This window comes from Ambystoma mexicanum, chromosome 4p (genome assembly GCF_040938575.1).
Source record: "Ambystoma mexicanum isolate Mex_15411 chromosome 4p, UKY_AmexF1_1, whole genome shotgun sequence".
Taxonomy (NCBI): Eukaryota; Metazoa; Chordata; class Amphibia; order Caudata; family Ambystomatidae; genus Ambystoma; species Ambystoma mexicanum.
This window is the reverse complement of record NC_090927.1, coordinates 346,543,768-346,567,845: the sequence shown is the minus strand read 5'-3', so window position 1 is coordinate 346,567,845 and position 24,078 is coordinate 346,543,768. Positions and strand designations below refer to the sequence as shown.

The 24,078-nt window shown below is 46.4% G+C and overlaps 1 protein-coding gene across 2 annotated transcripts in view; it reads right to left on the bottom strand.

Annotated features, from left to right (window-relative positions):
• The window catches only part of HS1BP3 (HCLS1 binding protein 3), a 693,029-nt gene that overhangs the window by 335,943 nt on the left and 333,008 nt on the right, over positions 1–24,078 (bottom strand). For both annotated transcript variants that reach the window (XM_069605896.1, XM_069605895.1), the window contains exon 4: positions 21,015–21,228. In XM_069605896.1, the coding sequence (XP_069461997.1) occupies positions 21,015–21,228 (214 nt within the window). The remainder of the gene's footprint in view (positions 1–21,014; positions 21,229–24,078) is intronic.

Genomic DNA, 24,078 nt, shown 5'->3' with positions numbered 1-24,078 from the left:
TAAAATCTGGAAAGGTTTAGAGGTCGTTATCTGGATGAAAAGGGGAGAATTCTGTCATAAGTGGACACAACATCGTACAAAGACAGGGATCGGATGGTTTGGTGCTACAGAAAATATGTTAACTAGACCTATAATATTAGAAAAATGGTACATAGATAAATATGTATTTGGGTCAGAAATAGATTTGTGTGCAATTTGACAAGGGGAGGTTCCTCTGACCATAAAACCTACAGCATCACTCTGACACTCCATTTCCTTCCCCCAATCAAGGGAGAGAGGAAAGCTTGGCCAATGATAAGTTAGAGGGGCAGGCTTAGCTAGGCCCAGGCGCACACACATTTTCAAAACACATAAAAGGAACATTGAAACCCAGGTAGATACATTCACTTTCCACTTTCTTGCGTGACGCTTTGCCGGGAGACTCCAGACTTCAAATACAGAACTCCAGGGATCCAGAACTTTACTTCAGAACTTGTAGCAGAGAGGCTAACCCACAAGCTGAGTTCTCTAGGCCTCAGAAATCATTTGCAAACTATTCAACCGCCGGGCTGTGCGGTTTGCTGCTTGCTAAGAATCCACTTGATCCAGACCCGCAGAACCAGAGACCGCTGTATCCGGAACCACTAGCAGAACCGATAACAGAACCGGAGACCCAGAGACCAGATCGCTGTGAAGAACCGCTACCAGAAGTCCAGCCAATCCTGACCCGATCGGTGACGAAGTCGCATTCCTGTCCAAAATCTAGTGTGAGTACCCAGCTAGCACTGTGCCAAAACCAATCTCTTAGTTTAAAATAATCTAATCCAAACTATTTTAGCCTATTAGAACTGCCTCCTAGAATCGTGTCATTCTGTCATCTTTAAAACTGAAAACTGTCATCCGTCATTCTGAGCTTTAAAATTTCAAATCCGAAAAACTACCTTTACTAAATCGGCCGTATCTCCGGAACCGTTTAACTTTCACCTTAAAGCTAAGATTCTAAGCTTTCCAACGAGCCTAGAACCGACTTCCTACTCCTTATAGTGCCTCCGTAATTGCGCTCGACGCACGCGACTAAATTTGCCGCGATTTGACATTTTGCTTAATTTCAGCCACGTGTAAAAAGATTTGTCCTTGCTGAAATTCGTGTGCAACCTAACAATCATTCATAGAGCATTGCTAAAGTGATCCTGAATTAATTTAAGTACCTCTCACTCGCCCTGAACCTCCTATAGGGAATTAAAAGCAATTTGAGTATATTTTTCACTTCATTGCCACCACATTTAAAAGGATTTGGCCTGTTTAAAACTCCTACCCGTTTTCCTCTCAGCTTGCTAGGGGGGAACTGAATTATATTTGATTGCATTCCTGAGAACTGTGTGCTTTCCTCCCATCTCTTTACCTTGCATAGAGGGGGGGGTGAATTGTCAAAGAAAAGTGATTACATTGTCTTTTGTTGAAGTCATATCAAGTTTATTTTCTGTACTGCATTTTCATTCATCATTGCATTGTCCTTGAAGCCATAAAAGCATTCTCAGCTACTTTATCCTCTCTATATCACTTCTAAGCCATCAAAAAGAGTGTACCACTGTAACATTATCCATTGTTGATCACTATCATCTTCACAAGTGTGCTATCAAACATTAATTTATTATAAAAGTGTGATATATATATATTGTTTAATTTTCAAATAAACCTTTTAATTTGCAAAACAAACCTACTTCTTGGCTCAGTGGGGTCAGGGGGATTCTAAGAGAGGGGTGTTATATAAGGGTTGTCATCCAGAGTAAACGAACTGGACATAAAAATATATCAATAAGGGTTTCCCTCAGCATCCCAGACTAGGCATTGACTTAGCTGTAGTGTTGAATTGAATCCGCTTACATCACGGACGCGAATCCATTTTTCCATGTATTCATCTTTGTTGAGCTCCCCCTTGATGCTTCCTTGAGTGATTATTAAACTCAAATCACCCAAAAGAAAATCTATACGACTCCATATTTTAATCGAGGGGCTTTCATGCCAATAGTCATACTTGTGCAATCTGAGTTTAAATCGCCCATCATCATGATATCATAGCGGTCAAGCTCAATCATATAGGTTTCTAAAAGATATAGGTTTCTGAAAGTAATTCCTGCTTCTCCCAAAAAACTGTTAACCTTGTTCACACTAGATTCCAATATAAATCTACCAGCAATAAAGGTTTCCGTCCAGTAGTTCCTTTAAAGAAAACTAACATTGCTAGAATACCAGAGGTAGCATTAGACAAGTGTAGTAACGGAGATGAGAGTTGCACCAGTTTTGGCCACGCAGCCAACAGCCCCACCTGTTCCCTATCATGATCACAAGCAAAAGTATGAGCTGAGAAAGATGCAGTAGGTCGTTACCAAAACATTAAGAGCAATGTAGTTGCCGTTAAGAGTAGAATAGATGGTATGAAATAAGTAGGGTAGCAGGAAGTCGGAATTAATATATACACATGTAGGGAGTATTTAAATGATGGCACATACACATGAAGAACATGTAGACATGAAGAGCACGCAAACATGAAGAACACTTGCACTCAGACATGAAGAATATTTGCACATAGACACAAAGAATACGTATATGACGACATAAAGAACATAAACATGCAAGAGTCGAAGGGCACAACATGGCGGAGAATGAACCGAAGTACTGCCATTTTAGACTAAAGCCAACAAGGCCTCAATTCTGAAATACTGCAACCTGGTATAGAACTGCTTAACACACAGTTTCCAGGCCTTGCAGAGCTCAGACAGTAGCCCCCCCCCCGGTAATCAATGTCACTGAGCCGAGGGGAGTTCAGCATAGAAAGCTGAAACCACACCAGATAACGTTTCCAAGGGCACACAGCACAATTGTTAAAGTTTATTACTTTTGGTTGGAAGCAGTGAGAAATACACATATTCCTGAATGCCAGGTGCAAGTAGCTACCGTGCCAATTTATCACATAACAAATGAATATAAAGCACGCCAAAGTGGACACCGCGAGAAAGCACATGCACGTTAAAACAGCAGAAAATCCAATGAAATTAGGTCCCAAACAGAGGTCCTCTACCACGTGACTGAAACAATGGTCATTTATGGCAGAGCCAAATTAGATAGAGCACCTACCATTTCCTGAGCACATCCAGACACAGGGGCAGTGTGCCAAGGCCACAAGCAAGTCGGATATTGAAAACATCAGGCTTGGGAATGAGTAGGTAGTATCTTCTTTAAACTGGATCATAGCAGTTTGCCCATCCCTCCTTCCTCACTACATAACTTGGCACCGTTTGAAGGTGGCCAAGGCTGATGAGTTAAAAATGGACCAATCAACATTTGTTCCTCTTGTTGACTAGTGTAGTACACCAAAAACCTATAAGGTGTTGAATTGAAATGCATCATTTGTACAAGGTTTTACCTAGGTGGAGTGATTAGTTAGAGAGGAACCAATTATAAGGAACAACTTACTTACCTGTAACTATTGTTCTCCCGCATGGGTCTGGCATGGATTCACATGCTTCAAGACTCTCTTCATTGTCTACAAGGCTTTCTGGGACCGCTCTATCTCCAACTTTCTCTTCAAAAACATCTTCCTTCTCAAGCTCTCCTCTCATCCAACTCTCTGAGGGTCAGACGCTTCTCCAAGCAGAGAGTTGGGGGCAGATCTATCTCCTCAGCTGGGGCTTCCCACTGGAACAGCCTCCCTTTCTCTCTCAAACTGGAGTAGAACCACCTCGTTACGGAAGCAACTCAAGACCTTCCTTTTTGCTTCCACTTTCTCTCTTCCTCTCTCCTGCTGAGGCACCTGGCACTTAAGGGTCTGTATCTGAAACCCTACAGTCCCTTCCCTGTGCACTGATGAGCCACCCGCTGGCTGCACCTGTGAGTTAACTGCACTTCCCCCTTTCCCTGGCACTTCTCCCCTTCCCTCTTCCCTGCACTTGTGCGATCTGAATGACACAAGGCCTAGTAAGATCATTATTTTGTCCTCCCTGGTTTCCCCCTACTTGTCTTGTTGCACCGAGAAACACTTGTGTGCAGGCGCGCTATAAATATCATATCATATCATATCATATCATATTCCCAGTCGTCAGGCTGGGAATCCTCGGTAAAAGAAAAAACTGTTTCACTTTCACTTACAAACTGTATTTCTCCTTTAAACCAATCACTGTCCTCTGGGTCATACTGGCCCCATCCAATGACAGTACCCTCCCTATGCCCCTCCTCTGGCAGCCTTCTTCAGATTTGGTAAGCACGTAAAGTGGCAGTATGACCAAGAAGAGCACAGTGGGGCGTAGAGTGGGTTTGCATGTGAATCCATGCCAGACCCATGCTGGAGAACAATAGTTACAGGTAAGTAACTTGTTCCTTCTCCAGCATGGCATCTGGCATGGATTCACATGCTCATGAATACATAGCAGTACAACATTACACAACCACGGGAGGTGGTAAGGCTCAACAGAAGCAATCAACTCTTACCTCTGGAACATAATTATCTCAATCGAACAGGTTGCATAGCCCTGTTTGGCCGACTCTGGACTTCTACCTGGAATCCCTGTCGATGCAGTAGAATTTCATGAAGGTGTGCCTGGACCTCTACGATGCCGCCATGCAGATGTCCAGCAGGGGCACAACAGACAGGAATGCGCAGTGATTGCTCTGGTGGAGTGGGCTCTCAGATGTCCAGGCAGCGGTCGGTTCACCAACCAATGACAGTGCATGATGCAGCCGGAGAGCCACCTTGAGATGGAAGCCTTTGACAAGACCTTCCACGGTTCACAGGACCAAAGTTCATGAACAGTTGAGAATTCTTCCGTAAACCCTTTGTGCGTGTAACGTAGAACCTCAGGGCATGAGCAACGTCCAGTGAGTGCAAGGCCCTTTTCGCCCGTGACGAAGGCTTTGGGAGAAAAACAGGTAACACCGAAGGCTTGTTGATGTAAAATTCCAACAGAACCTTCAGCATAAAAGAGGGGTGCGTCCGCAGAACCACCCTCGATTCGGGGAAAGCAGTGTAGGGCCTGGATCTCACCTACCCTCCTGGCAGAGGTGATGGCCACAAGGAAAGCCAGTTTCCACTACAGTAACTTGAGAGGGGCTGATGCATAGGCTTGAAGGGTCCCCCATGAGCCTCGTCAGCCCCACGTTGAGTTCCCATGCCGGGGAAGGAGCTTTCACTGGTGGAAAAGATCAAAACAGTTCTTTGAGGAACTCTTTGGGTCGGTCAGACCAAAGTGAAGATCTTCCTGGAGACCTGGTGTAGTGGGAGATAGGCACCAGATGTACCTTGATAGAGGCATGCACCAGACCAGCCTTGGCCAAGTATGGAAGAATCTGCAGGGCCGTGACCCTCAGAGGGGTAATCTTCTGAGACCGGCACCATGCAGCAAAACGCTTCCACTTGGGACCGTAGCACTTCAAAGTCAACGATGCCCTTGCCTTGGTGAGGGCCTCCCTACAGTCTGCAGGCAACTCGTATCCTCCAAACTTTAGGGCTGCAGGAGCCATGCCCTCAGATTCAGCAATCCTGGATCATTGTGAAGGATTGCGCCTCCTTCCCTGGTGAGAAGATCTGGAACCACTGGCAGCTTGACGCTGGAGGCGATGCTGACAGGCTGAGAAGGTCCGGGTACCAAATCTGCCTTGGCCAAGCCGGGCGATGAGTACCAACCCGCACTGGCACTGTCTGAGTGTGTTGACTCACAGCAGAAGAGGCAATGGAGGAAACACGTACAGAAATAGGCCTTCTCACAGGAAGGAGAATGTGTCCCCCAGGCTCCTCTGTTGGTGGAATCTGCTGGCAAACTTCTGGCACAAACAGATCTATCTGGGGCCTGCCCCACTTGATGAAGATGTGGTTCACCTGGTCCTGCCGAAGTTCCCACTCGTGGTAAGAGTGTAATTCCCTGCTGAGGGAGTTTGTGATGGTGTTCTTGACTCCTGCTAGGTGAAGAGGAACTAGAATCATCTCTTGTCCGAGAGCCCAGCGCCAAAAGTCCTGCACTTCCTTGGAGAGCGCTGGGGATCGAGTGCCCCCCTCTTTCCTGATGTATAACATTGTGGTGGCGTTGTCCCTGAAGATCCTCACCACCTTGCCCTTCTGAGATGGAAGGAATGACTTGAGGGCCCAGAACACTGCCCGCTGCTCCAAGATGTTGACATGGAGATCCTTCTCCTCCGGCAGCCACAGGCCTCTGGCGTGCAGATGCACCGGTGTGGGCTCCCGAGTCTTCCAGGGAAGTGCCTGTGGTGACAGTCTCCTGGTATTGTAGTTTTTAAAAACCCTGTGCCCTGGGCGATGTCGAAGACACCTGTATCCAGCGAGCATCCAGGAACTCCTGAAGAGGTCACATCTGCAACCTGCAGAGCTGGATGAGGTAGATGCAGGACAACATCATGCCAAGCAACAACTTGATGTTTTGCATCATGATCGTCTTCATTGACAACAGCCACTTCACCTTCCCTTGAATGGCCGCTACCCTCTCCTCCGAGGCTGACGCCAGGCAGAACACCGTATTGAGTCTGGCACGTAGGAACAGCGCATTCTGCAATGGTGTCAAGCAAAACTTTGGATAATTGATGGAGAATCCTAGATCCATCAGCAGCTGGACGGTCGCCTCGGTGTGTCCGAAGGCCAACTCTCGCGAGCGGGTCCGGATGAGCCAGTCATTGAGGTACAGGTATACGTGTATGCCACGTGGACGCAGATGGGCCACCACCAATGCCAGGCACTTTGTGAAACTCTGGGGGAGACTTCAAGTGGAAGGTAGGGTCTTGAACTGGTAGTGCTGTCTCTGCACAACAAAGTGTAGGAAACTTCAGTGTTTCCTGTAAATGGGTACTTGGAAGCAGGTATCCTCCAGGTCCAGCGACGCCAAGAAGTCTCCTTTTTCCAGTTGGCAGAGCACATGTTGCAATGTGACCATCATGAATTTTTGGAACTTGAGGTATTTGTTGCGACATTGTAGCTCTAGAATGGGCATCCAGCCCCCTGTCTTCTTTCTGACCAAAAAGTATCTGGAATAGACTCCGGAGCACCAGAGTCGCTGAGGAACCAGCTCTATCGCCCATTTCTGCAGCATGGCCCGTACCTCCACCAAGAGCTGATCCGCGGACACCTGTGCTCAAACACCAGGGTATGTCCTTGGGCGAGAGCGTCCAGTGCCCATTTGTCAGTGGTGATCTTTTTCCACTCGCTGGTGAATCTCATCAGCCGGCCTTCCATTAGGGTACACGGGTGGGGGACTGACGTCCTGGTTGGTTCTGGCTTGCTTTAGCGCCAGCACCCTTCCCTGCTGGTGATGGCGACACTGCCCTCTGACACCATAGGCCTGGGAACAGCCTCTGTAGGCTTCTTGAGTCATGGATCTGGAAGGCTGACGGTATGATGAGAAACCTTTGGAAGACCTGCTCGACTTTCCTCTGGAGGAGCGAAAAAAAGAGCTGTGCTGCTGGAGGGTGCCCAGGGAACAGGCCGTCTCCGTATCTGCGTTGATGGCCTGTACGTACTCATCAATGACCTTCTCGAAAAGGTTATCTCCATCAAAAGGCATGTCCAGTACCTTCGCTTGGATCTCCTGGCAGAAATGTGTGGCCTTCATCCAGCCTTGGCGACAAAGGCAGACACCATTCCCCATCTGCCGGAACCCTGTGTCGGCAACGTCCAGCGTCACTGTGATGGCATGACCCGACGCTGAGGGGTCCTGATGCGGATGTGGAGGCTGAAATGAGGGTGTCAGCTGACGCATCCTCTTCTTCACTGCAGCTAATCAGGGGCCTGAGGGACCATTGGAACATGGTCCTGTGGCATCCTCTTCTGCATCTCCGACAACAAGGTGTGGAGGGTCAACAGGATGTCCAGAGCCACATCCCTTGGCTGAGCTGTTGTGATCGGAACACTAGGCCCTGCGCCGTCATCCTCCTATTCTACGTCATTGTGGACAGTGTGTAAGGACTCCAGGTCTTTGTCGTCCGTGGACGAAACCTCCATGGTTTGGGCCATGGCCTGGGACTGATCCAGGGAGTCCTTGCTCCTCCCCCCTTTTTTCCACCCTGAGGGGCTAGAACCGGGTTCTGAGACAGTGTCCCCTTTTCCAGCATGCCAGCAGACTTTGCCAGTCCCTGCTGCGGTTTCACGCCTTGGAGGCAGGGATACCTTCTGCGCTCCGGGGGCTACCTTCCTAGGGTCAGGCCCCATAGCCTTTGTGAGAGCAGCCACCACTAAGTCTATCGTTGGTTAAGTCCTATCCTGTGCTGATTGGGCATTCTTGGGCAGTTCGACCTTCTCCTCCATTCGCGGCTTTTCTGGCTTTTTTGCAGTTTAGCCAGGTTGGACGATTTTCTTTTCGAGGAGGAGCTTGATTGTCGGTCGGCAATGGAGGCAGAGGGTGATGTTGATCACGCCCTGTCCATCGCAGTACCCGCTTCCCCAGTGATCCCGGACTTTTGGTTCTTGGCCTTGCCTTGGCCCCCACGGGTGAGGCGCCCTGATAGGTACCCTCATAGGGCTTAGAAGACCGCTCCTCGGTCCGGCCGGTCCTGGGTGAGGCATGACCCTGCTCGGAGCACAGGATAGAGGCCTTGGCATTCAGCCACGCCGCAAGTCTAGTGTGCCTATACTTCGTCGTCTTCTTGGAGAAACCGAGGCATATCTCACACTCTCCTTCCTTGTGGTCTGGATGCAGGCAGTACAGGGATTTCAGGTGCTTGTCCTTAACAAACACATTCCGTAAGCCGCACTTGGTTCAGAACTTGAAGAGGGATCTTCCTTCTCCTACGTCATGGTCGGAGGGCGTGAAGTAGGCCCAATGGCCTTCTGGAATCTTTAAAAATTCCCCAACAATGGATCCCCGCTGTCAGCAGATGGAGACGAGAGCACACAGACTCTTTCAGAACAAAAATAAAACCTTTTTCTGTTGAAAACACGAGTCGAGGACTCCCAACACTGAAACGTGCAGTAAAAATCTGAAGATGGCTCCAGAGAAGGGGCTTAGGGAGAGGACTGTCATTGGATGGAGGCAGTATGGCCCAGAGCACAGTGATTGGTTTAAAGGAGAATACAGTGTCTATGTGAAAGTGAAACTGTTTTTTCTTTTACAGAGGATTACCAGCCTAACAACGGGGAATATTCATCCCACCAACTCAAAGGGAGAAGCCATGCTTGAAGGAGCTTCTCTGTCGATTGGAGATCTTGAAATTCGGGGTTGCAGCAGGGCTTCACCGGGCAAACCAACGGTCCAGTGGTTGTAGCAGCCGTCCTCTTCCAGCTTGTCTTTGGTTCTTTCGTTCCAGTGGTCAACTCTACCTTCCAGTCCTGGAGACTCACCTTTTAAACAGTTTTCTCCCATACATTCCAGCCTACCTTACTGGAAAGTCAGCCAGCCATTCACACCAGAGTGCATTTGGGTCTCCTAGGAGACTAGGCACAGGGAGTTTCGGGCACCTCCCTCACTTCCTGGCCACCCCAGGCAGTTAGACGCCATGAGCGGACTTCAGTCCTGAAGCCCACCAAAGGCTCACTGGTTTGGCGTGCAGAGTTAAACACCAGAAAGACCTTTCCACAAAGAAACGGCGAAAAAAGATGACCGGGGTCTGTTTTTACAGAGGGGTCTTGGGCGCCATATTGAAAAACATGGCGGCGCCAATTTTTATCTACCGGTGTTCGCGGTTGGGAAAAATGATGTTCATTATAAAACCACTGCCACCAGCCATTCCAATAGGAAAGGTTAGCTTTTGACAGCTACAAGAGTGTTTAGACATAGGGGATACCAAGTAACCCCTCCAGCACTTTATAGGAAGATAGTTTGTGCTGAGTCGATGAATTTAAAAAGACTAGTAAAGTCAATTTAACTTTAAATCCTCTGGGGAACAGTAGTTCATCCCAGAGAAGGTATTTAAACCTTGGGGAGTCCAAGGGACACCCCTGTGCCATTGCACTGAAGGTGCGGTATGACAACAATAAAAAGATCATGCCTTATGGGGTTATCTAAAACTCCATAACCAAAGAACACAAGAGTAAAACACACATCAAAATACCTGAGAGAGTGGGAAAAAGGCTCACACTCTCTCCAGGGGAAAAAACAAGTCCTCAAAATCCAGCAAAGCTGCTGGGGGTCTCTAAGGTGAAGGGAAATAAGCACATTTCTGAGAATTCTCCCTAACAAGAACTAAAGAAATATCCTGGCAAGGGAGTAAACCAGGAGTGTTAAGGCAAATAAACTTGAAGTTGTGGAAACAAAAGAGAAGAGTCATAACTTTTTTTTAAGGATTGAAGAGAAAGTCACAAATACCCTGGCAGGAGAGTACACCAGGGTTAGAAAGTGGACAAAGTGTAACATTGTAAAGAAACAGCATGCTTGAAGGAAATACAAAAGGAAGACTCATGTCCTTGTGAATACTGTTAAAATGTGAGAAAGAAACACTGCCAGAAGGACTCTAGGGGAAGGGAGATACCTTTCCTGGAAGAACCCTGTATTTTTTTTATGTTCTGCAGCTTAAACCTTTTATGTTGAGAACTTTTGAAGCAAGCTATGAGTATATAGCTTACCAGAGCCTCCATGTACATATTATATTGAGTTTAGAATGTAAGGGTCAGATTAGGATTTTTGGACACAGGATGGAGGACGCTCTTTTGTTTAACATCCTGACACAGACGGGCTTTAGTATAGTTGAGTCAGAGAAACCCCAATTAGGATTAGAGATAGAAAGGATTTTCCCCAACCGTTCTTATTATTTTCTGGCAATAAATGTCTATAGCAACCAACAAACACACCACTGTGTCTGAGTCTTACTCTTGTCCCTTACAGTACTTTGTGAAATAGTTCTAAAATGTTCCTTCTATTCAAGACAAAACAGGCATCCGGACGATTACCTTATGTTCCTCATATTGACTAGTGTAGTACAGCGGCAATCAATAAGGTGTTGAATTGAAATGCATCATGTGTACAAGGTTTCACCTAGGTGGAGTTATTAGTTAGCGAGGAACCAATTTTAATGAGGTTCCCTTATAGATAAGCATATATCCTATAGATCCACAGTTAAATAAGTGGACAATTCTCTACCGCATACAGAACCTTTGGAGTTATTACTGTAGTTCATACAAGACTTTGACTGCTCTGTGTCTTTTGATGTGCCTGTTCTCTAACATTTCCAGCAAGTCAGTAGCGGAGGACATTTGTGAGCTTTCTTTGAGTAGGCGCAACATAGGAAGTTCCTTGCCCACTACCTCCACGTATGTCGAAGAACATTTACTACTGCTTGTCACACTGATATCACAGTCAGAAGATTCTGAGATTCTTTGTAGTCCTTCAATAGGAACAGAATGTGGCCTGGTTCCAGGCTGCTTGCTACATGTCTTGTCATTGTCTGCTTACTTCTAGTTTACTTGTTTTAGCGGTTCTCGTTCCTTGATCTTTTTCTGCTGCTTACTCCTAGAGGCCCATGGACTAAAGTCTGTGTATAGTTCCTGGTGAGGTGTCTGTGTTGAGGCAGAACACTTTGTTAAAATAGTATCAGCATGATTGATAGAAATCACATCAGCACTATCACTTATGCTAGATTGTTTATTAAACAGGTAACACCCCTCCACCATATCATTTCTGAGAGTTGGACCCATAGCTTCACTTGGACTAGATTGTGGATTACACAGGGTACATCCCCTCCTCCACCTCTTTTCTATGAATGACCATGTTACTGCTTTGAGATGCAGCAGTTTCTTCATACAGATACACATTTTCTGAGAAACGTTCTAAAATGTCTTTCTATTATTTTTTCGCCCATTTCTTAGTTGCCTTCTGGCATCCATTTGGTGATGGCTCACATAGTATATTGGGTAAAGAATGAGCGATGTTGGTGTCCTTCACTCAATGTTTAACTTGAAACAACGGTTTCCTTGGGACCAATGGTCCTTCCTAGACTTGATTGAGTGGATACATCTCCAGCCACCACTAAATTAGACTGCTCCTTTGGCTGATCATTGCTTTTATTTTTAATTAAGTGATTCAGAAGAGGTGTACGTTTATGGTCTATTTTCTGCACCAAACTGAACATCGCCAAAGCCAATTTTCGACTCCTACTGCGGTAGCCCCTTGTAGTAATTTTGTCAGTGAGATATGAGTTGGTTCAAGAGCAATTTTTATTTCACTAAGTTGCAATGAATGGCCAGCTACCGCCATTTTAATATTATTGTACAGTGTTACGAAGGAGCTCAAAACCATATTTAAGCCGATATCGCAGAAGACAATTTATTGTCTAATTCACATACAGTATGGTGCAGCCCCTGTGATGTTCAATGAGTGCTATCTAGATGGTCGAACAATAAGGAGGCTAGATCATTTAGGTCTATATGATCTTCTATATTTTATTCTATAGAGACCTCTCCTTTCTCAACCTGTCCTTCATTATATGTCCCCTCACCCGGTTGATCATTATGCTTTACTGTGGACAAATCTAGAGTCAAGAGACTTCTATGCATGATGTAATATTCTTCTCTCTCATTTTTCTTCTCTAATCTAGATTTTGGATTTGGCCAAGCTTCTCCACTTGAGTTTATGAAATTCCTGGATCTTCTTTTGCATCTTCTTTTGTATAAGAGATTTTTTTGCTGGCCTATAGTCCGTGTTAATGATAATCGGCACTCATCTTCATTAATCTTACGAGTGTTAATTGGCTCCTCTTCTCTAGGTGGTAAACATGATGAATTTAGAAATGCAGGTTGTAATGAACTTGAGGGCATTGTTTGTATGTTGCAAGAAAGTTGATTCTCCTGGGGCAATCCCTGCGCAAGGTTCCCAGAACTTTCCGATATAACTGGCTCCAAATTATCTATTGTCAATTTGAAAGGAGATTCTAACTCTTGCATCAAGTTAGGATCATTGATGTCATTATTACTCCTTTCTCCCTGTGGGGGAGCGGCATATGTAAAAGCTTCATCTGCACAAGTCATGCTAGAGCCATTAATGCCACTTTCAGCCAAAGGCACTTCCTTAATTGACAGGGCCGTCTCGGCTATTAAGACTATGGGCCTCATTATAATGTTGCAGGTCCGGAAACAAGGGTGCTGGTAAGCTCACCGGCACCCTTGTTTCTGGCCCGGCAAACTACAAGTCTGCATGCCGGGACCGCTGTGCCCGACAGGTCTTGCCTTGCCTGGCACAGAGGCCATGGTAGGCAGACTTGTCACAGGAGCACCGGTACTGTTGCTAACGTTGCAGGTGTTCCCGTGTACCCACTCCCATAGAGGCCTGGAGAACTCTATGGGAACAGGAATTAACACTTGCATCAGCGCCCGATTTCCCAGCCGCCGGACCTGTAATAGCCCAGTGGTACCAGGAAGTCAGGCACCAGTAAATTGGCAGGGTTACCACCGGATGGAGGACAGGCTAAGCAGAGTTGCATGTCGATTTGGCATGCATGTGCACTAGCCACCACCAAGATCAGACACTGGAGCTGCTGCTAAAACAACCTTCAGCCAATAGCTGTTCCAGTTCTGCTGGTCTGGTGCCTTTTCAGTACTACGCCTGACAGGAATACTCTACCAGCAGCCATCAGAGCCAAATCGAAACACGCCACTGTACAGATGACATTTCAACAGGGACCTAGAGGATCATTGATAGTCAACAAGTGAGGAGAGTGTTATGTCTGTCTACAGAACCCGTGTGAAGTACGGGTTCTTTTTGCTAGTATACATAGAAAACTATATTCTTTCTATAACTTACCACAGTTTGGCATGTTTCATATACACGCTCACCAGCCACAATGTAGAGCACCATCTTGCTGTACAGCAATGTATAAATGTGAACGCTCACTTCCCAAATGCGATGGTTTAATTGTTTCGGATTGGCCTTCACCTTTACAAAGGCAATATGGCGAAGATGCGCACAATGCACAGTGCCTAGTGTCATGTCATGCTCTTTCTATTAATCAACAATATTCTAGACATTTTGGAATACCACTCCCCTAATACCTCACCACTCAGTCTGTTGACAAAAACATCTGGTAAGCCAAAGGTTGCAGATGTCTGATCTACAGGAACAGTTGCAAGGAGAAGAAGTGATGTTCCACTAACAAATACACAGTGTGCCCTTAGACATTAAAGTGCGGCCTGTCATACTTTTGCAGACACAAGTAAGTGAGCAGCCAACCATTGCTGGTTCCTGCCCATAAGGTCTGTTCCGTGTCTATGTCCTGGCTCAGAGCATCAAGAAGCCAGTTTGGTGGTAAAGGAGCGCCACAAATAACATACAATCCTTACACAAGCAATTCAATTATACGGGACCCAACAACTATGTACTGGCCGAAGACCTGTAGTGAGTGGTCCAAGCACAACAAAAGCCAATAAAAGGATAACATGAAATATATATATATATATATATACACGAGCATATGAGGAAGACGTGTTTCGGCAGAGCTCTCCTGCCTGATCCTTACAAATGATCCTAAACTCGGTACACAGATGGTGAAAAGCAGACCTAATCATTGCAGTAGGTACCCAAGGTGAAGTGGCTCCAGCTTAAAATCCATTTCAAATGCATTGCAACAGTGTGTGACAGAGCGACAGAGCGGAGGGGAGACGATCCAAGATGGCGCGGACCGCACAGAAGACATGAGAAAGAGGAGCCCAGGAGACCGTCGAAGCAACCACAGAGAGACGGAGCAGCACGAGACCGGCCGCCACGATGAACAGCAGCTAGAACACCTTGGGTCGGGAGGTGCACAGTGAAAGTGCGGTGGCGGAGCAGGGTGCAGAGAGCGGAATCGACAGCGGTCCGTGCGGCAAGACCGGCAAGGCTGCCCAAGATCCCAGAACCTTGAAGGTGAGAGTGGAAGGGTTCTGGACCCCCGTCACAGCGAGCAGGTAGACAGCAACGGAAAACAGGGCGCCACAGCAGCCCCCTGCTCCCCAAAGAGCCATAGTGGGCAGAAATACATAACGCCCAAAGATTTTGAATGAGTGCATCATGGCATGCAACACCCCCAGAGCAAACGGAGGGTAGGCGGCAGGCTCAGCTCCCTAGTGAGCCGCAAAGGTGCAAAAAGAAAAACTTCCAGAAAAGTAACACACCCACTGCGCACCCTGAGGTTGAGACACCGCCGGCGCACACCGACAAGCTACCCAGACACCGGCTGCGGAGTGCTGACAACAGCCAACGACAGAGTCGTCGCAAGAACACGGAGGGAAGAGATATACAGTGCAGCGCTGATCCCCCAGAGGCACAATTGAACAGAGAGAAGTCGACGGGTACGAAGCACCAAAGGACAAGGATTTATAACCTGCATCATTGGGAAAAACCCACATGCGTTTCTAAAGCCGGGATCATCTGCCACACAGAGAACGGAACACGATAAATAATAAGGTTGATCACAGCAGTACTCCGAGCAAGTCGCTCCCCAGACAGAGGCAAAGTTCCATGAAGAAACCAGCGCAACGGGAAATACTACGAGGAGGCAGGCTGGTGGCTGAGAACCCTATGAAATAAGTAGAATACTGCTGACCCGGTGACAAGACGGACTAGCGAGAGCCTCACTCACACAGTGAGATTCAGAGGAAATGCCAACTGCACACAGAACAGCAATCAGGTGACGGGGCCCACAGAGGACTCAAATCCGGCACATAACGGACCACAACCAGCCCACAAATGCCAGACGGGCGCAAGAAAGCAGCAACACACCAGAAGAGTACTCCAGCAACCCCTAAACAAGCCACAATGGACAATTATGCGAGGATGGCAGACTCGTCAGAAGACCTCCAGCACGAAGAGAAACCACCTGAAGGCTCAGAAGCAGAAACGCAGCAAGCAACAGACCAAAAGGCGATCCTGGAAACGAATGCGGCCATGCAGGCCTCAATGGAGACACACATAGGGGAAATGAATTACGACATGGGACTGCTAAGCCAGGATCTCTGGAATCTAGCTGGCAGAGTGGGCGAGACTGAGAAGATGCTCACACAAACAGTAACTAGAAACAAGTATCTGGAAGACACCGTAAGAGAGTTGACCACCCAAGTGAAAATGCTTCAAGATCTCACATTTTCAAGGCTCAGCAGTATAATCCATAGAATTCTGCGACCCTGGCCATCTATCCAGACTACACAATACAAGTCCAGAGGAAAAGAGCGCAATATGTACCCACAAAAGAGAGAATGCGGCAACAGAACCTAAAATACATGCTCCTCTATCCTGCCAAAATGAAAATTCTCTACAACGGTAAATCCTGGTTCTTTGACACTCCTGAAGAAGTCAAGTCATGGATGGATGATCATAACCTAGGCCACCTACCCGATAAGAACACAAATAGATCCAGAAAGAATAACTCACAAAACTAAAACACCTTCTCTTGCCAACTCACCTAATTACCAACAACGCAGGCAGAAACCACAGCAGGACCAGACTCTACGACCCAACCGTATTGGATCACACAAGAATAGACCAGACACGGGTGAGAAAGAAGGCAGGCACGCAACAGACACGTGTGCCCACCAACACCCCCTATCGACTCTGCGAGAGGCAAACACTTGCCAATTAAAATGAACTAAGGACACAATTAGTGTCCACCCACCGATACCCACGACCTGCGGGTAATGGTGGGGATGCCTCGACGGAAACACCGATGGGCAAAAAGTTTCTAGTTGTTGTTCGCAGTTGAAGCCACAGTACAAATTAAATTGCTTAAGACTCAGAAATCCCCCTGAAACAAGGTCTCATGCCAAGACATCTCAACTAAGGAACAGGGAAGAGGACACCCAGGAGATAACACGAAATGAGCCAAATAAGAACCGCAAATCCCACACCATTATGAATATAGCTGAATACACGACACGGGGAAGCAAACAGAACCCCTCAAACCAGTTTACCACAACTGCCCAAAGCGAGAAGAGCTTCACGGAGCCTGGAAAGAACGTTCCAGATGGCGGAAACCCTGAGAATAGTCACGTGGAACATGCACAGTTTGATTAATTATGTCAAGAGGATGCGAATCCTGTCCTATTTGCGCAGGAAATCCATTCAGATTGCCCTACTGTAGGAGACCCACTTTACACCAGACAAACAGAAACACATCCTCAGTAAGTGGAAAGGAAAAGGATTTGGTTCGGCATACTCAAATTATGCCAGAGGTGTGCTCATATGGGTAGCACCGGGGACGACGTTTCGATTACTCCACAGCTACTCAGACATGGAAGGGCGGGTCATACTCATACATTGGTTCATAGATAAATCAGAGTTTTGTATCATAAACACATATGCATCCAACCACAACACAGCTGCTTTTTACCGTTCACTCTACCCCATCTTAGCCCCATACAGAGACGCACACTGGATATGGGGAGGTGATTGCAATTGTGTACTGGATCCCACACTCGACAGATCAAATCAAATGAAAGTGTCCCACTCACCCCCAACTCGGGCTCTACTATCGCTAATCAGGGGCCTGCACCTACAGGAGACGTGGAGATGGCTGAACCACTCTAATCGTGAATACTCTTTTTACTCTGGAGTACACAAATCATACACGACAATAGATTACATCTTCACAGGGAAAGATCACCTGGGGAATGTAACAGGGGCATCTTACGAGGGGAGGACGCTATCAGACCACTCCCCCTTAATACTCCAATGGATGCTTACAGATTGCCTTAAGCCTATCCCTACTTGGAAGCTAAGAACGGAAGCACTACGAGACACAGCCTTTAGGGAGGAACTAAGATCCCAATCAGAACAGTACTTTGAATTAAACTTGCGTAGTGCGACAGACACCAGTGTCGAAAAGGGAAGCATATAAAGTGGTCATGAGGGGCACAGAGATAGCTAAGATAGGAGGCACCCAGAAAACACTAGAAAGCCAAAATCTGCAATAGAGGCACAGATCAAAGACCTGGAATGGAGTAAAAACCTGGGAACAGACACTGAAAAGGCCTTTATGCAACGCTGACTGCAATGCATGGAACAGTGGGAGAAACTGGGAGACTTTAGCTACAGGAGATACACTGAGAAAATACATGGTCAGGGAGATAACCCCAGTAGACTACTGGCCTGGCTAGTCAAGGGTCTAGACGCAAAAGAAGAGATTAGAGAGATCATTGATGAAACGGGTCAATTGAAGAGATCACAAAGTGAAATTAACCAAATCTTTGAGAACTTCTACACCAAACTTTACGAAGACACCTCCCGCTCTAATAAAACAGAAATAATAGAGACCCTTGAGGACCTAGGACTACCAATCTTCACAGCAGAACAACGAGACATGCTAGATAGCCCACTTACTTTAGAGGCGATACAAGGGGGTCATAACTTCACTGCCCACGGGCAAGGTGCCCGGATGTGATGGATTGCCCCCCGAATTCTACAAGGAATATGCAGACATAATAGCACCAAGGCTATTGCAGGTCCTGCAAGAGGCGTATGAAAGAGGTACCTTGCCAAGCTCAATGGAACAAGCACGTATATTACCTCTTTTAAAGCCTATTGGCCCATAGCATTGATTAACCAAGACGCAAAAATACTCACTGCAATCCTTGCAGATCGCCTACAAAGAGTGATTACCACATTGATCCATTCAGATCAGACGGGCTATGTGCCGGGGAGGGCCACAACTACCAACATAAGACTCCTACAGGCAATCATAGCAGAAACAAACACCCAAACGGATAACTGTGCTGTAGCGGCCCTAGATGCTATAAAGGCCTTTGACTCCGTAAAGTGGGAGTGGACGTTTGCTATGTTAGAACACTATGGGATAGGTCAGGGGTTCATGGGATGGATCTGTATGCTATATGCAACACCAACAGCCCGAGTACGAACCGGGAAATATATTTCGGACTCATTCCGAATCTCTCGAGGAACCAAGCAGGGTTGCCCACTCTCACTGCTCCTGTACATCTTGGTGTTGGAACCCTCGGCTATATACATGAGGGACATGTTCTGGGACACTGGTTGCTTATCAATGGGGTCACACACATCGTATCCCTCTATGCAGATGATATCCTCTTATATATACAAAATCTAGACGATACAGTGGGATCATATCTAGAGGTGCTAGATAAGTTGGCGCGCCTCTCCGGGATAGCTATAAGCAGAGACAAGTCATACCTGTTCCCTCTTGCAGGCTGAGCAGGACACACAGCGGAACAACTCCCAAGCTTAGAACTGAAATAGAACACTTGCACGTTCCGGTACTTAGGTACTAGAAGAGAAACACAACACCAACATGCAGCGAGCCAAAAATGGTATAGATGCCTCCATCAAATTCTGGGAGAAACTACCCCTATCATTGGTGGGCCGAATATCCCTAGGTAAAATGATCGTATTGCCTAGATTACTGTACCACTTCTGTAACGTGCCATATCTTATCCCGAAAAAGTTCTTTGTAGATCTCAACACTACACTAAGTGGCTTCATATGGGGAAAAGGGAGAATTAGAGTAGCTATGGAATTACTCTGTAAAGAATATCTTGAGGGAGGGCTGAGACTTCCACACTTCGAATTATACTATCTGGCTGGGCAACTCCAGCATGTGGCTAACTGGCTCGCCGACACAGAAACAATAGAACACACAGTCCTAAATAATGCTGTCTCCCTGTATCTCCTGAAAGAGACTATGGGTAGACGACGTGGAGGCCTCGTACACCCCAATGCTGCTGCGACTAGGGAAACAGATATGGAAGCGAACACAGAAACTGCTGAAACTCAAAGAGCTGTACTCCCCCCAGATACCACTTGCGGCACTCAACGGCACCACAACACCTCGAACAAAGTAGAAATCATTGGGAATCCAAAGGAGTCATCACTATTGAGGACCTGGCGCCAGGTGGGGAGATAATAGAATTTCAAGATCTGATAGAATCTCACGACCTACATCGATGCCAATATATAAATTATGCACGGCTAGTCAAACATCTGAATACTAGATGGCTGACTCCGGCAGAATGAAAGACAGAAAACCTGACACTGGGACTCTCTATGACGTAACAGAGGAAGGACACATGGTATCTAGAATTCACCAAACAATGGCGGAAGAACTCCCTAAAGATAAAAACAAGGGAAGGTAAGATTGTGAACGGATACTTGGGAAAGAAATGTCGGATAAAGACTGGGAAAAGGCAAAGATTTACTCAAAAAATGTATCAAGAAACGCTAGGTTAAAACAGCTACAATTCTATATACTCCAACAGGCATATCTAACCCTGAGAGAATAGCTCGCGTCCCAGGTGCTACAGCGCAAACATGCCCAAAACACGGGGCAGAACATGTCAACATGGACCACATGTTCTGGCACTGCCCGAAAGTCCGATCCTATTGGGAGAAGATTGAGAAACCTCTGAGAGACAAAGGAATTAGAGGGAAAACATGGACTATGGAAGCTTGCCTCCTGGGCATTTATAGCTTTCCGAGTAAGAACAAAGCGATGGCAAAAATGATAAACCTGGCGTGGGCCCTAGCCAAGAGAAGGATAGCAATGGGCTGGAAGAAGACAGAAGAACCAAACATTGAGACATGGTGGAAGGACCTACAGAGGTGGACCATCGCAGAGAGAGCGGTCTGGCAGGAGGCACTACGAACTGGAAGGAGAGAAAGCACCATCGACATAACGTGGAACTCGATACTACGAGACATGTTTGTCTCTTCTAGATCCCCATGAACTAAACTCCCTTGGATATATATGATCAGCGCAAGAAGTGCACGGCGCCGGGGCAGAATCACTATCAGACAAATATTGGCTTCGATGTCACCCAAGGGGGGCAGTGGGGTGGAGAAAATTGGACGATAAATAACTTGTGACAGGTTAAGTAACATGTCCACGTTTGGACTGGTTTCACCAACGTCGTGCACGGGGGGGAGGCGGGTGGGACAGTTTGGGGAAATTAAGACATACTATAATGTAATGTTTTGATGTTTCATTAAAACAGAAAACCAATAAACATGTTTAAAAAAAAAATGAATGAATGAATATATATAGGATGGTTGCGTTTTCCCTTTTCATCATTAGAAAAAGAAAACAAATAGTGTAGCATTGCTACTAAAAGAAACGCCTACTTCATGATGCCTAGCGGGTCTAATATTTCCTCTTCGTCTTCATCCTCTTCAATGTCCTCTTCTGCCGTTTCTTTGAGCGTGGACACTGGAGGAGAGAGGGCAGGTGAAGGCTCTTCATCTCTGAAGAAATCCAGAGGCTCCCTTTCGGCCTCTTCTGGCTGCTTTGCAGCCATGGTTTGTCTCCTGGAGTCAGCAGCACTGGAGGACTGGGTACCTGAAATAAAAGCATGCTCATTAGCTACTCTGCAAAGCATGTGAAAGCAGTGCCTCGCTGCTCCCAGGCCCTGCTGCGCATGTACTGTTCTTTGCGGAACTGGGTGACCTCATCATTTTACGCTTTTTGAACCCCGAGGCCTTGAGCGATTGTTTTGCAGAGCAGAATTTTAATGAAATATCAATTCACTCTTTCTTCCCGACAAAATAAGTGACAAATCTTAATTGAGTTATAAAGAAGATTGTGCAGCAAACACGAACAAATGCATGTTAACCCGAAGTGTTCCTTATTTTACCAGGGAAAATACAGTTGGAAATGTAAGTTATAACAAGGTGAACCATCATTTAATAACTCAACATTGTAGTGTGTAATTGTTAAATTACAGGAAAGCGACTTAAAACAAATCCTTACATTTTGTTGTTAGAAAATTAGAAACTGTGAAGAAAAAGAATAGTTATGATATCCTAATTGACCACAAGTACAAATAACAACACAACTTCCTCAAAAGAAACCATTTCTTTAAAATAAACATTCCACCAGACATCTAAATCATTAATGGATCTCATTCCGAATCCGGCGGTAACCCTGCCAGTGCACTGGCGGGTTGTCGCTGGATTCGGAATAAATTACTGGCGCCTGACTTCCTGGTGCCAACAGGCTATGCAAGTCTGGTGGCCAGGAAGTCAGGCGCCGGTACATTTGTTAATGCCCATGGGAGCGCCGGCACCGTTACCAACGGTGCCGGTGCTCCCGTGACAAGTCTGCCTACCATGGCCGCTGTGCCTGGCAGGGTCTGACCTGTTGGGCACAGCAGATCCAGCAGTCTGACTTGTAATTTGCCGGTCAGGAAACAAGGGTGCTACCTGCACCCTTGTTTCCGATCGCCAAACTTGAGATGAAGGCCATTGTCTTGGTGGAGGGTAACGTGGCAAACAGCTATATTGGGGTGACTTGCAGTCTAATGCAAGACCAGGTGGATTTGTGGATGATGCTAGACTGCCACTTGCTCTGTGTGTTGGGGTGAGATGCTATATACTAGATCTGCTGAGGATGAGTGAATCAGGGAGGTGTGCAGCGGTAGACGTAAGCAAGGCCCCGCCCTTCACTATGGCATCCAGATGGCATATTCTGATCGTACCCACCATGTTTGCTGCATGGTGGATTGCATGGAGGGTGGTCATAAAAATGACGAGCCGTCTTTTATTAGTGATTAGCACCCGGAAGGGGTGTCATGGGGCTTTCCAGCCAATCAAGAAGCTCATGGTAATGCCCACAATGGGGCCGTTTCTCTATTTTGCACTTTTGGCCCCACCATTTTGGAATGCCATTCCCCTAACTAGGGCTTCTTTCCGTTTTTGCTCTTAAAACTCCTATTCTCCTTGAATGAAATGTGTGCTACATGTTGTTAATTTTTGTAAATAACCTCACCTTTTGAATCTGCTTATTTACCTATGTATAGCACTTTGGGGAAAGGGCTACATAAACTAAAAACATAAATAAATAATGATTTCTTTGAGGTTATTGGCAGAGCATTGGATACGGGACGGGGAGTGAGTGCGTGTATGCACTGTCATTTCTATACTTGAAAGGTCCTGGCCTATAAATTCCAAATCACATGTTGTTCACTATGCTATATTTAAGGTACATATCCAGGGTGAAATATGTGTTACCATACATACGCAGAACCCACGTGCTGAAGAGTAGAACATAATAAAGTAGATCCCATGTCCTGTGTTTTACTATCGAAGCGACGGCCTACTTGTTTCCGCACAATCAGGTAGAGTGTGAGCTAAGTTCTCACAGATATAGTAACAGCTAGTGCCCTCTAGTTAAGAAAAACCCTATGATCGACTGACTTTCTGAAAAATCTTTGCTAATAACTTTGACGAATCAGCATTACAATTTTAATATTGTCGTCGTAGGGGCCAGCAAAACTGATTGTTAAGTGCAAATCCAACCAGCTCACCAAATATTATAAAGCATTGATTAAAGGTAGATTTTTAACTTTTTGCATTGGTTTTCCCGTTGGGAAAATGTACAATTGTTGAACATGCACACAGCCTTAAAAGCTGGATGGATTTTCTCAAAATGTATAGTGGGTGCTGCAGAGGTGCCAGAGTAACGTCCCTTTTTGTTTCGGTGGAAATCCGCAATCAGGTTTTGTTTAAATAAGGCATAGACCAAGATGTCCTAGGCAACAACATCCTTTATAGTCCCGCCCCAACCCCAGCATCACAGCAGCTGAGGCTTTCAGAAATTAAAAGAAGCCATTGTTTATTCACGAAATTTGAACTCTCAAGTATGACAAATTGAAAGATGGTAAAAATTATATTAGAAGGCAGCAAGAATATGTTAGCCTCAAAGGAAAATGTGGAGAGGGTTTTTGGAGTCTGTCTACAGTGGCTTTTGCTAAGCGGGTTGTGCTTACAAAACCCCCACCTGGCCGCGGAGCAGCCGCGGAGCTGAGCAGAGATGAGCAGTCCTGCAGCTCTGAAGCATAGAAGCTATGGAAGACTCTAATCAAATGGACTGCGTGGAGAACGAGCATAGGAAACTTAGAAGTGGCTGCCAGCTAAAAGTGGAATGTCAGGTTGTTAAAACACAACCCGATTTCAGGGCGAAAATGCCCTTACAGCTCAAAAACCAAGTAGACTATGAAGATGACCAAGACCGATTCACTGATGAAGGTGAGGAAACTACCCAACATCTGCGACCTCATCGAAAAACTCCCCCCCGAATTCTCCATTGCGGTCTGCCCTGAGGCCAAAACTAACAGAAATAAACTCACGGTAGCTGGGTGTGACAGAGCCGGAGCCACGGCGGCAACGTGCTGTTCGATCACCGGTGCTG